At 40.6% G+C, this 12,612-nt stretch overlaps 1 protein-coding gene across 1 annotated transcript in view; it reads right to left on the minus strand.

The window, feature by feature from the left end:
• wars2 (tryptophanyl tRNA synthetase 2, mitochondrial) overlaps positions 1–9,914 on the minus strand; it is a 16,036-nt gene extending 6,122 nt beyond the window's left edge. Inside the window, exons 1-2 of the mRNA XM_056430368.1 lie at positions 9,810–9,914; positions 449–709 (exon numbers count right to left, since the gene is read on the minus strand). Of these exons, the coding sequence (XP_056286343.1) occupies positions 449–709; positions 9,810–9,914 (366 nt within the window). The remainder of the gene's footprint in view (positions 1–448; positions 710–9,809) is intronic.
• Positions 9,915–12,612: the final 2,698 nt, after the last annotated feature.

Here is a 12,612-nt window from a genome sequence, read left to right on the forward strand (position 1 = left end):
CAGACTGCTGGAAGAGGACGGCCCTCACCTCAGACTGCTGGAAGAGGACGGCCCTCACCTGAGACTGCTGGAAGAGGACGGCCCTCACCTCAGACTGCTGGAAGAGGATGGCCCTCACCTCAGACTGCTGGAAGAGGATGGCCCTCACCTGAGACTGCTGGAAGAGGACGGCCCTCACCTCAGACTGCTGGAAGAGGATGGCCCTCACCTGAGACTGCTGGAAGAGGACGGCCCTCACCTCAGACTGCTGGAAGAGGACGGCCCTCACCTCAGACTGCTGGAAGAGGACGGCCCTCACCTCAGACTGCTGGAAGAGGATGGCCCTCACCTGAGACTGCTGGAAGAGGACGGCCCTCACCTGAGACTGCTGGAAGAGGACGGCCCTCACCTGAGACTGCTGGAAGAGGATGGCCCTCACCTCAGACTGCTGGAAGAGGACGGCCCTCACCTCAGACTGCTGGAAGAGGATGGCCCTCTCCGGGTCGATGCCGCAGGCCAGCAGGCTGGCGGCCATGTCCAGGATGTTGGTGCGCAGCAGCGCCGGGTCCTGAGGCTGCGTGACGGAGTGCAGGTCCACGATGCTGTACAGCACCTGGGGGAACCGGGCCTGCAGGCCCACCCAGGTCTCCAGGGCGCCCAGGTAGTTGCCCAGGTGGGGGACCCCGGTGGGCTGGATCCCCGAGAACACGCGGCCACCTCCCGGAGGCTCCTGGAGGGGGGGGGGGGGGGTAATAATGATTTAAAATTATTGTTCTACTCTCCGAGGAAGAGGGTGAAAGAAAAGAGAGGCGGTGAAGAGGTGAGAAGAGCCTCAGCGGTGAACTGCTGGCAGCCGGCGGCTGCGTTAAGCCCCTCCCCCCGGAGGAATGCGTCGCCTCGCCAACAATAAGAACTAGGACAACTTCTAGGAGGCGTAAAAAATACCATCAGACCAACCAACGATTTAACCGTATTTTACTGGAGCAAGAATAGCACCGCGGGGGGGGGGGGGGGGAGCGGCGCCGTGGCGATGCGGCTTGGCCCTCACAGGTGGTGGTAAGGGATCCTGTCCTCGTTGGCCCTGAGGGGGGGAGGGGTCTATGCTTCACGTGTTAAAGCTGCATTCTCTCTCCTGACCACCAGGGGGCTCCTCTGGTTGTATAGAAGTCTCCGCCTCATATCTCGACAGACGTCACGTCCAATCCGACCGAGATCCTCAGATCGCGGACCGGAGACGGATCGAGTAACAACTGATCTGAGGCCAGCGGCACAGGCTCCACGAAGGCTCCACCTACTGGCCTGAGGGAGAGAGACACAGAGAGAGAGAGAGAGAGAGACAGGAAGGAAGTGGGTGCTTATGCCATTACTGACGGGGTAATTGCACTGGAGGCCATTGATGCTGAGAGCCTCTTAAGAGGTGTCAGGGTTGATTTGGGGTGTGGAGCCGCCCCCCCCCCCTGAGTCTGGCTCATGTGTGTTCTCACCTCGAGCTGACACACCAAACGCATGTCGTCGTCCCCCCCCCCCCCCCCCCCCGGGGGAAGCCATTAGCCACGCAGACATACTGATGGTGTCATTTGAGCCAATCGAGTGTCAGACGAGAGTCGGCCCGCCGCTCAGGGACGCCATGTTTAAAACCAAGAGAGAAGTCAAACTACGTGTTGCCGTAGTTGAGGAGGCGGGGCTTACTGATGTGGCTCCTGGTCATCACGAATACCTTAATCTCTTGAGATGTTTATGCTCTCGCCATCTGGACAAGCATTTTTGTGTATAAAACTGCCTTGTGCTCTTTAGACCACGCCCCCTTTCCCGTGACATCACAACAGGTGTTTTCTAAAGCGATGTACTGGTCCGAACCCCGGCGTGAAACCAACAGAAACGGGATCCTGTGGCGCTGCGCCTGCTTTGATGTCCCACAATGCAGTGCGGTAGCGGCAACGGCATCCGTCACGGGGCGACAAAAAAATCCACAAGCGCCTTCAGGTGACCTCGAGTCCTTCTGAACCAAAACGTCAAAGAAAGGAAACACATCCCATAATAGTCGAGACCGCTGCCGTCTGTTTCTATTTATCATTGTTGCATAAATAGAAACTCTGGTTGTCCAGGGCTTCACGTCATCGCCACGGCGACCAAAGCTTCATCCACGTCGGCCATATGCCGAACGCATCACACGCCACGTGTGTGTGTGTGTGTGTGTGTGTGTGTGTGTGACACCAATGAGCTAGAAGGTTACGTACACTACACACAAAGGAAAGGCCACGTTTTCACACTCAGGGATACGTGTGTGTGTGTCTGTGTGTCCGTTTGTGTGTGTGTGTCCGTTTGTGTGTGTGTGTGTCTGTGTGTGTGTGTCCGTGTGTGTGGTCATCTCCGGGGGGACGCAGGTCGTGGAGAACATTTAGAAACATCAACATGAGTTAAGCTGAAGGAGTCCGTCCAGTACGATGGAGAACCTTCACTTAACCCTCCTGTTGCCTTCGGCTCAATTTGACCCGATTCAATATTTAAAGGACACACCTTCCTCCTCCTCCTCCTCTTCTTCCTCATTTCACGAGAAAATCTTCTTCCAGGATTCAAATGAAACACCATTTCATATATATAAATACATTTAAATATATGTATAATATAGATTTAAATATAGATCATATTTAAAATATACATCTATAATTTATATATTATATATAATATATCTATATCTCATTAATATATTATAAATTATATATATATATATACATATATATACACATTTATATATTTATATAATATAAATAAAAAAATAATAATATATATAATACATATATATATATGTATTATATATAATTATGTATATATTGTATATATATAAATATATATAATATTCAAAATATGTCTTTAGAGGTGTGGCTTTTAGATTGAAAACAACCTATATAATAAAAAAATGTATAATAATTAATTAATTAATTATATTTCTTAAAAAAAAAAAATATGTAAATGGTCTCGTAGATTCTTCATCTTCATCTTCTTCTTCTTCTTGGGCTCATGTTGTTACTCCTGTCCTCAGATCTCGGCCTGTTTCCACGGCTCATACATCACAGCAGAACCTCGGAGCGGCCCACTGTGGGGGGGGGGGGGGACCAGAGCCAATTTCAACACATCTCCTCCCCGCCCCGCTCGGCCCACGCTGAGATACACCGTCGGATCTTTGTGGGCCAGGCCGGAGCTCCGGACCTGACCCCCCCCACCACCCCCTGCAGGGCCGACCCAACACACAGAGTCCAGTGTCCCCCCCCCCCCCTCCACGTACCCCATTAACACCGGCATCACCTCCGTATCTCCTCTCCATCTCCCGTTACCGCCGGCGACCGACAGAGCTGAGGCATCGAGAAGGAAATGGGCTTTAGTGTGTTACCCCCCCACAGCTCTTTATCCTTAAGAAGCATGCGTGCGTGTGTGTCTGTGTGTGTCTGTGTGTGTGTGAGTCTGTGTGTGTCACGAAGAAACCAAGATGACAGTAAACGAATCGACGTGGCAAATATAAAGATATCGGTATATATATATATCTTTATATTTATACGTATATATATAAAGACATATATATATATAAAGATATATATATATATATATCTGTATATATATATAAAGATATATATATTTATATATATCTGTATATATAAAGATATATATCTTTATATATATATATATATCTATATATTTATATGTATACAGGACTGTCTCAGAAAATTAGAATATTGTGATCAAGTTCTTTATTTTCTGCAATGCAATTAAAAAAACAAAAATGTCATGCATTCTGGATTCATTACAAATCAACTGAAATATTGCAAGCCTTTTATTCTTTTAATATTGCTGATTATGGCTTACAGCTTAAGAAAACTCAAATATCCTATCTCTAAATATTAGAATATCATGAAAAAGTATACTAGTAGGGTATTAAACAAATCACTTGAATTGTATAATTAACTCGAAACACCTGCAAGGGTTTCCTGAGCCTTGACAAACACTCAGCTGTTATAAATCTTTTTTTTAACTTGGTCTGAGGAAATATAAAAATTTTATGAGATAGGATTTTAGAGTTTTCTTAAGCTGTAAGCCATAATCAGCAATATTAAAAGAATAAAAGGCTTGCAATATTTCAGTTGACTTGTAATGAATCCAGAATGCATGACATTTTTGTTTTTTTAATTGCATTACAGAAAATAAAGAACTTCATCACAATATTCTAATTTTCTGAGACAGTCCTGTATATATAAAGATATATATATATATCTTTATATATATAAATATATATCTTTATATATATGTAAAGATATATTTATTTATATATATATCTGTATATATATATATAAAGATCTTTATAAGAATAAAAGTGTGACTGCAGCCCCTCCTCCCTGCTGGAAGGGGAGCGTAGAAGTCCCCCCCCCCCCTGAAAAAGGAGCGTTTGATTAAATCTGCGGCTGACGTGCGCGACAGATGAGATTGATGAGGTTCCTCTGAGCTTCACACTGTGCGGAGGAGAGCGAGGGGTCCGGGAACAGAACGCTGCAGTGTGGCGAGGGGGGGTCGGGGGGCTCGCGCCGTGGGGTCCCTGTGGCTGATTAATGGGACTGGAGGCCCTTCAAAAACAGCCCCCCCCCCCCCCCCCCATAGCACGACGGTGCTCCAAAAATAACCAGTCTGCAGCGCCAGCCTCCTAACGGGCTGCAGACTTCAGTACGGGGGAGGAGGGAGGGGGCGTGGCTTCAGGACAGGAAGCTTTAATGACCTCTCTGGTTTATGGGAAGTGACAAACCCTGACCCCTGACCCTGTCCGGTGTCACGCGATGATGTCACGACGACGTCAGACGCCATGAGGACAGGAACACACACAAACACACACACACACACACAGACACAGACACACACACACACACTTCCAAAGTTTCATTAAACCACTTTCTCCTCTTCTTCCTCTTCTCTTCTTTTCTTTTTCTTCTCCCTCCTCCTCTTCTTCCTCTCCCTCCTCCTCTTCTTCTTCCTTATCTTCTTCCTCCTCCTCTTCCTCCCCTCCCTCCTTCGTCAACATGTGCGCGTGGGAAACAAATTGACTGGCAGCTCCGTCAGTCGACACGTTTTTAAAGAACAATTAAAGGTCAGAGGTCATGATCGATGTGACGACGTCGTCCGGCGACTCGTCAGCGACATGCCGGACGCTTCACGACGTTTTAATTAAAACGTACAAACGGCTGGAATTTTGTTGAAATATGACGCTCGGGGTCGTAGATGGATGGATGTGTAACATGGGGGGAGGGGAGGGGGGGAGGGGACACACCAGAGAGTGAATCTGGAGGCCGAGGAGGACAGAGAGGCAGACAAGTCATATAATATATAGTCACTGATATCAGTCAATACCTGGACCACAGGCGAGAGAGAAGGTGTGTGTGTGTGTGTGTCTGTGTGTGTGTGTGTTAGCGGGAGTAATCTCCTTTAAACTCACGAGCAAATGCAAGAAGCTAATTTCTCTGGTTTTAACTGATGTTCAAGTTTCGCTTCGACAGATTAAAACCCTCATAAAAAAAGAACGTTTTAATTTAATTGATTATTTTTGTATTAATTTATCTTTCTATCTATTTATCTATCCATTCAATTATTTGTTCAGTTTTTGTTTTTAAGGAAATAGTAAAAATTAATTCAAATATTTGCTTTGATTAAAAAGACATTTTAAATGTTGTATTAAAAGTTTCTTTGAGTTATTGTTGGAAGTTAAAAACATTTGATAAATCCCTCAAAATCTGTGAAAAATGGATTTATTGGAGTTCCTCGACAAAAACAAAACTTTAAAGATGAGTAACGTGAAAAATTAAAATTTGACCTTCGCCCAATCCACATTTTTACTGATCAGAGCTTGAACGCAACTTAATGTAATTCAATGCAACCTCCGTTAGCCGTAAACTCGGTTAATTAGCCAAACGGGACTGTGCGGTCCACAGTTCACAGCTAACGGTAGCTAGCTCTCATAGCGACATTACGTGGAGCGTCTCCTGCGTTAGCAACACGACATCCGACAAACGTTAAAAAAACCTGATTACAGTGAAGCGAGTTTATAAAACATAATTTTAAAGACCGAAGATTTGAAGACTCGTAATTAATATGAAAACAAAGGAACACGAGTTTGAACGTTATTATATAGATTTTAGGCTGTTTTAATGATGTTATGTAAAGTGTCTTTTAGGACCTTGAAAAGCACTATTTAAATTAAATGCATTATTATAATTATATCTCTTAATTTTTCGTGTCATAGTCACTTAACTTCACGAGCGAGACATTAACAGCTAATTTAAAAACACCAGCGAAACCATAAAAAAAAATGTTTACATTTAAAACGTCGTGAGACAAACGTCGCACTTCGTCTTCGTGTCAGCGACATTTAAAACATTTTGTAAATTAAATTAAACCGTTTTCCAGCGCAGAGAGAAGCTTCCCGCCTGACGCACCTCACACCTCGGGGGGCATTGTGCGCTCGCCCTCCAACAAAATGAAAAACCCCCGACACTTCATTTCTGATGTTATTCCGGGTAACGGAGCACCGCCGCGCCCCTCCCCCCCCCCCCGCCGCCGCACACCTCTCCGGCCCCTCCGGAGACCGTAACAAAAACACGGGCCGCGAGCGCGCGGGCCGCGTTACAGCTCGTCCATCACGCGGCGTCCTGACAGGCTGCTCAATAATTAGCGCCGCCGTCGGACCCGAAACACGCCGGTTGTTCTTACGCGTACCGGGGGACTCGTTGTTTGACTTAACACCCGATTCGCTTCTCCGGGGCGGCGGGAACAACTCTCAGGATGAGTTATAGGCACCTTTAAAACAGGAGAAACAAGAGAAAAGCAAAGTGCTACTGAGGATATGACGTCACGCGCCAGACGAGGAAATAAAGAAATAAAGAATAAAACTCAAGATGGACGAGGAGAGAAAACACACCCCCACGGAATAATCCTAATAAACAAAAAAGATCTTTGATAGCCAATAAAACAAGGCACCTAAATAATCAATGTTGTGAATAATATATATTATTTATATATATACACAGATATACAATATATATTACAATATATAGTATCTTAATATGTATTATATATAATATATATTATTTATATGTATATATATATATATAAATAATATGTATTATATATACATATATATTATATTTATATATATACAGATAAACAATATATATTACAATATATAGTATCTTAATAATATGTATTATATATAATATATATAATATATATATGTATAAATAATATTTATTATATATAATATATATATTATATATAATACATGTTATTTATATATAAATAATATGTATTATATAATATATTATTTATATATATAAACAGAAATACAATATATAGTATATAAATAATATTTATTATAAATAATATATATTATATATATACAGATATACAATATATTTTACAATATATATTATATTAATAATATTTTTTTGAAATAATATATATTATATATACAAATATACAATATATATTACATGTTGTAATGGTTTTCACGTTCCGCTCCCGATTTCCTCCATTTCCCAGAATGCTCTTCCGCCGGGGATCGGGGGCGTGGCCATGTTTGCTCTCATCCATGCGGGCAGAGGAAGGAACCCCTTCTCTCTGCTGGTTTAAGGCCGTCCGGCCGGACACAGCGACTTTAAATCAGCCGGGAGAGACAAGGCCTAAAAACAACAACAACAACAACACTTGTTCCACTGCAAAGTGAACAAGAAGATTGAATTCCTGCTCTCAGAAAACATCAAAGCGTTGATGCTTCATTCGTTCTCTATATAACGATATTATATGATATAATATTATGTAACATGATTCTACTTCTCCCTGAGCGTGTTCCTTCAGTCGACAGGGGGTGCTTGAGGGCGGGGCTACGAGGTGATTGACAGGTCTCTATACCTAAAAAAAACATGGTCACGGCCATAATCCAAGATGGCGACGGCAGAAATCTGCAAATTTAAGTGTTCAATTCTTTACATTAAAAAACAACAGGGGCAGGATAACGCCTGGTTTAGTAACAAATACGAGAGTTAGCACCAAAAAAAGGAAATACTCAAGTGAAGTACAATGACATGAAATGTGTACTTGTAAATGTACTTTGTTACATTTACAGTATATTCATCAAATGAGTCAGTAAATTGAAATTAATATTAAAGTTAGATAAACTCCACTCGGTTTCATGAGGAGACAAACAGAACAAGTTTAAATGACTCAAACCCAAATGTTATATATTATTTATATATATATATATATATACAGATATACAATATATATTACAATATATAGTATATTAATAATATGTTTTATATATTATTTATATATATACACAATATATATAACAATACATAGTATATTACTAATATTTATTATATATAAAACATATTATTTATATATACAGATATACAATATATATTAAAATACATAGTATATTTTTAATATCTATTATTTAAAATATCTATTATTTATATATATATATATTACAATACATAGTATATTAATACTATTTATTATAAATAATATATATTATTTAAATATATATATCTACAGATATACAATATATTACAATAAATAGTATTTTAATTATATTTATTATATATAAAATATAATATTTATCTAAATACTGATATACAATATAAACTACAATATATAGTATATTAACACTATTTATTATATATAAAATATATTATTTATATACAGATATACAATATATATCACAATATATAGTATATTAATAATATTTATTATAAATATATATTATTTATATATTCAGAATATAATATATTAATATATATATATTAATAAGATGTATTAGATATAATATCATATATATTGTTAATATTAATAGAGATGCACCGATCAGGTTTTTGGTGCCGATCACCGATCACCGATCACTGAAATCAGTATCTGCCGATGACCGATAATACCGATCACCGAAATCAGTATCTGCCGATCCGATAATACCGATCACCGATCACGGTGTCGATTGAAGCATTCTATTTATTGTGTAGCATTATTGCCTAGGACTATGAGGAAATACATATATAAAGCAACTCAAACATTAAAGAAATTACAGATTTCTTTAAACATTTAGGACTTTTACTTTGAAAAATGTCCTAATTGATACATACAAATTGTTTGATTGCTATTGTAGGGGATGTCAGATATGTATATGTTTTGAGAACGCTGATCAAAACCGATAATGGGAATATCGGCCAATATGGATCGACGCCGATCAGATCGGTGCATCCCTAAATATTAACACTGAACACAATTAATCTTAATAAACCTATGTTTTTGAGTATATATAAGTTTATATTATGTACTATTTTTAGACATTCTTAATAAGTCTGTTTCAGAGTATATACATATATTATAATATATAACTGTTAATATAAACACTGAACACATCCAATTCTAATTACACTAGGTTTCAGAGTATATATAATATAATAATGTTATATTATATACTGTTTCTATACACTCTGAACATATTAAGTCTTAATTACACTAGATTTAAGAGTATATATAATGCAATAATGTTTTACATCAAGGTGGTTTCAGTGTATATATATTATATTATATATATAATGTTTGTATACACTCTGAACACATTAAGGAGGTTTCAGAGTGTATATATATTATATTATATTACATATATAATGTTTATATACACTCTGAACACATTAAGGTGGTTTCACTCTGTGACGTCTGACATTTTTGGGGTCAACGTCCAGTGACGAACCGCCGCCGTCACGTGACCAGTTTAAGGGTTATAACGTGTTTACACCGACCTCGTTCCCGGTACCGGAGCCAGACGACAGCGACCTCTGAGGGGACGTAAACCTGTGAGTGAGTCGGCGAAGATGTTGGAAGCTAGTCCGCACGGGGAGCGCCATCTTGGATTGTGACGTCAGACTACGGCGGCTCTGAAGGGGACAAAAGCGCGAGAGCTGCGTCCGGCCGTCCGTCGCGTTGTTTACGCGACATCATCCGCTCAATAGTTACTGCTGTTATGTTGCTATTGGAAGATTAATAGAATAATTAAAGTGTTTTAATTGTACCACTGTAAACTGTATAAAATAACATTATTTAAACTTAATTAGGGTAATTATTAATTCAATAACAATAAATCTAAAGGTTATAATAAGTGTCATGTTATGGACACTCAATATTTCTCAATATTTAATTATGAAAGTTATAATAATACATGCGTGAGTGAAAAATAGTATGAACAAAAAATAAATCCAGTGTTTGAATATTACTGTGTACTAACCCCATTCACTAAAGTATTTTATCAATTACTATGTTGAAATATTCGATTATTTACATTTCATGCAACTTTATAATTATACTACATCTCAGAAGAAAATACTTTCAGTATTTTTTACAATAGATACCTATTACATAAAATATATTATCTCTTGCAGTACTATTCTACTGATCTAAGTATACAACTATCTAAAACTGGCTCCTCATGAACTAATTAGTGATAAAAACATGTAATACACTACTATACTTTTACTTCAGTTCAGGAAGTGATGTGGAGCACTGTGAATTACTTTGTTATTAAAATGCAAAATCATAGCAGGAAACTTAATTAATTCAACCGTAAAATAAAATAAAATACCTTTATTAAACACCTTTAGTATGTTGTTACATACAAATAATGTGTTTTGTTGTGTTGCTGCTTCACACGATAGAAAGAGAAAATAAGAGAAAATATTTTTTTAAACATGAAACATTGAAATAGAAGAGAAGATCATTACAATAAATAGAAACTAACATTGTGGAAATTATAATAATAATTTCTTTAGCAAGTGCACAGAATAAAGCGATAAAAAAAGAGTAATGTCTCTTTGTAATATCGTTTCCAGATAACTCAGGCTGTTCTCATAGAAGATAAAGTTATCAAAAAGTATTTACTAAATATTTTCCTAAACCTAACAATTTGTTTCTGAAGACGGGAGTTTATTTTGAAAAGACCACATTAATGTAACGAGGGTAAAAACGCCCCAAAACATGTTCCTCTTTTTGTTGATGGCCAGACATCATATGAACTGACGTAGTTAAGGAACCTGAAGTGAACACCATGGAGGAGGACGATGTGCCCCCCCCCCCCTGCAGGAATGTGTCAGACATGTGCGGTTTCCTCCGCGTCTGAGGCCTCCATGCTAATTGGGTGCTGTTGTGTCTGGGCCAGCGAGCTTTTCCCAGGATGCCGTGCAGCTGCAGGACTCCTCCATACCTCCATACCTCATTACAGAGCGGCCTTACACACACACACACACACACACTCACACACACACACATATATATATATGTGATTATGCTGCACGCTGGCTAGAGTTACAATATGTTTGCAGGGCACGTCGGCCGATCCTTCGCACATCTGCTCCTGATCTGTCTCCCCTCCACCTTTTCTTTTGCATCTGGTTGTGTTTGCAGCACAGAATACGGCCGATCATTCCATATTCATTATTATTTCCCGAGGCGCTGAGGCCGTTGAGCTCTTTGGTGTTTCACGTGCCGGAGACCTGAGACCGGTTCTCTCACGCCCGGGTGACGGGAGATCTGGTCTGGGAGCAGAGACCCACTGCTGTGTGTGTGTGTGTGTGTGTGTGTGTGTGTGTGATAGCCCTCAGCTCCTGTTTCCTGGCCACCCAGTAGAGGTTGGTCATCCTGCTCTTTTTTTCTCTCTCTTCTGTTTGTTTTATTCTTGTGTGTGTGAATATCATGCTATAAAATACGTGAGTGATATGTGGAGTGTGTGACGTTAAGTCGGTTTCAACGTAGCGCAACAACGTAACGCAACAACGTAACGCAACAACGTAACGCAACAACGTAACACAACGCAACAACGTAACGCAACAACGTAACGCAACAACGTAACACAACGCAACAACGTAACGCAACAACGTAACGCAACAACGTAGCGCAACAACGTAGCGCAACAATGTAGCGCAACAACGTAGCGCAACAACGTAACGCAACAACGTAACGCAACGCAACAATGTAATGCAACAACGTAACGCAACGCAACAACGTAGCGCAACAACGTAACGCAACAACGTAACGCAACAACGTAACGCAACAACGTAGCGCAACAACGTAGCGCAACAACGTAACGCAACAACGTAGCGCAACAACGTAGCGCAACAACGTAGCGCAACAACGTAGCGCAACAACGTAGCGCAACAACGTAGCGCAACAACGTGGCGCAACAACGTGGCGCAACAACGTGGCGCAACAACGTGGCGCAACAACGTGGCGCAACAACGTGGCGCAACAACGTGGCGCAACAACGTGGCGCAACAACGTAACGCAACAACGTAGCGCGCAACGTGGTGCAACAACGTGGTGCAACAACGTGGCGCAACAACGTGGCACAACAACGTGGCGTAACAACGTGGCATAACAACGTGGCATAACAACGTAACGCAATGCAACAACGTAGCGCAACAACGTAGCGCAACAACGTAACGCAACAACGTAGCGCAACAACGTAACGCAACAACGTAACGCAACAACGTAGCGCAACAACGTAGCGCAACAACGTAGCGCAACAACATAGCGCAACAACGTAGCGCAACAATG

This window comes from Pseudoliparis swirei, chromosome 2, assembly GCF_029220125.1.
Source record: "Pseudoliparis swirei isolate HS2019 ecotype Mariana Trench chromosome 2, NWPU_hadal_v1, whole genome shotgun sequence".
In the NCBI taxonomy this organism is placed as follows: Eukaryota; Metazoa; Chordata; class Actinopteri; order Perciformes; family Liparidae; genus Pseudoliparis; species Pseudoliparis swirei.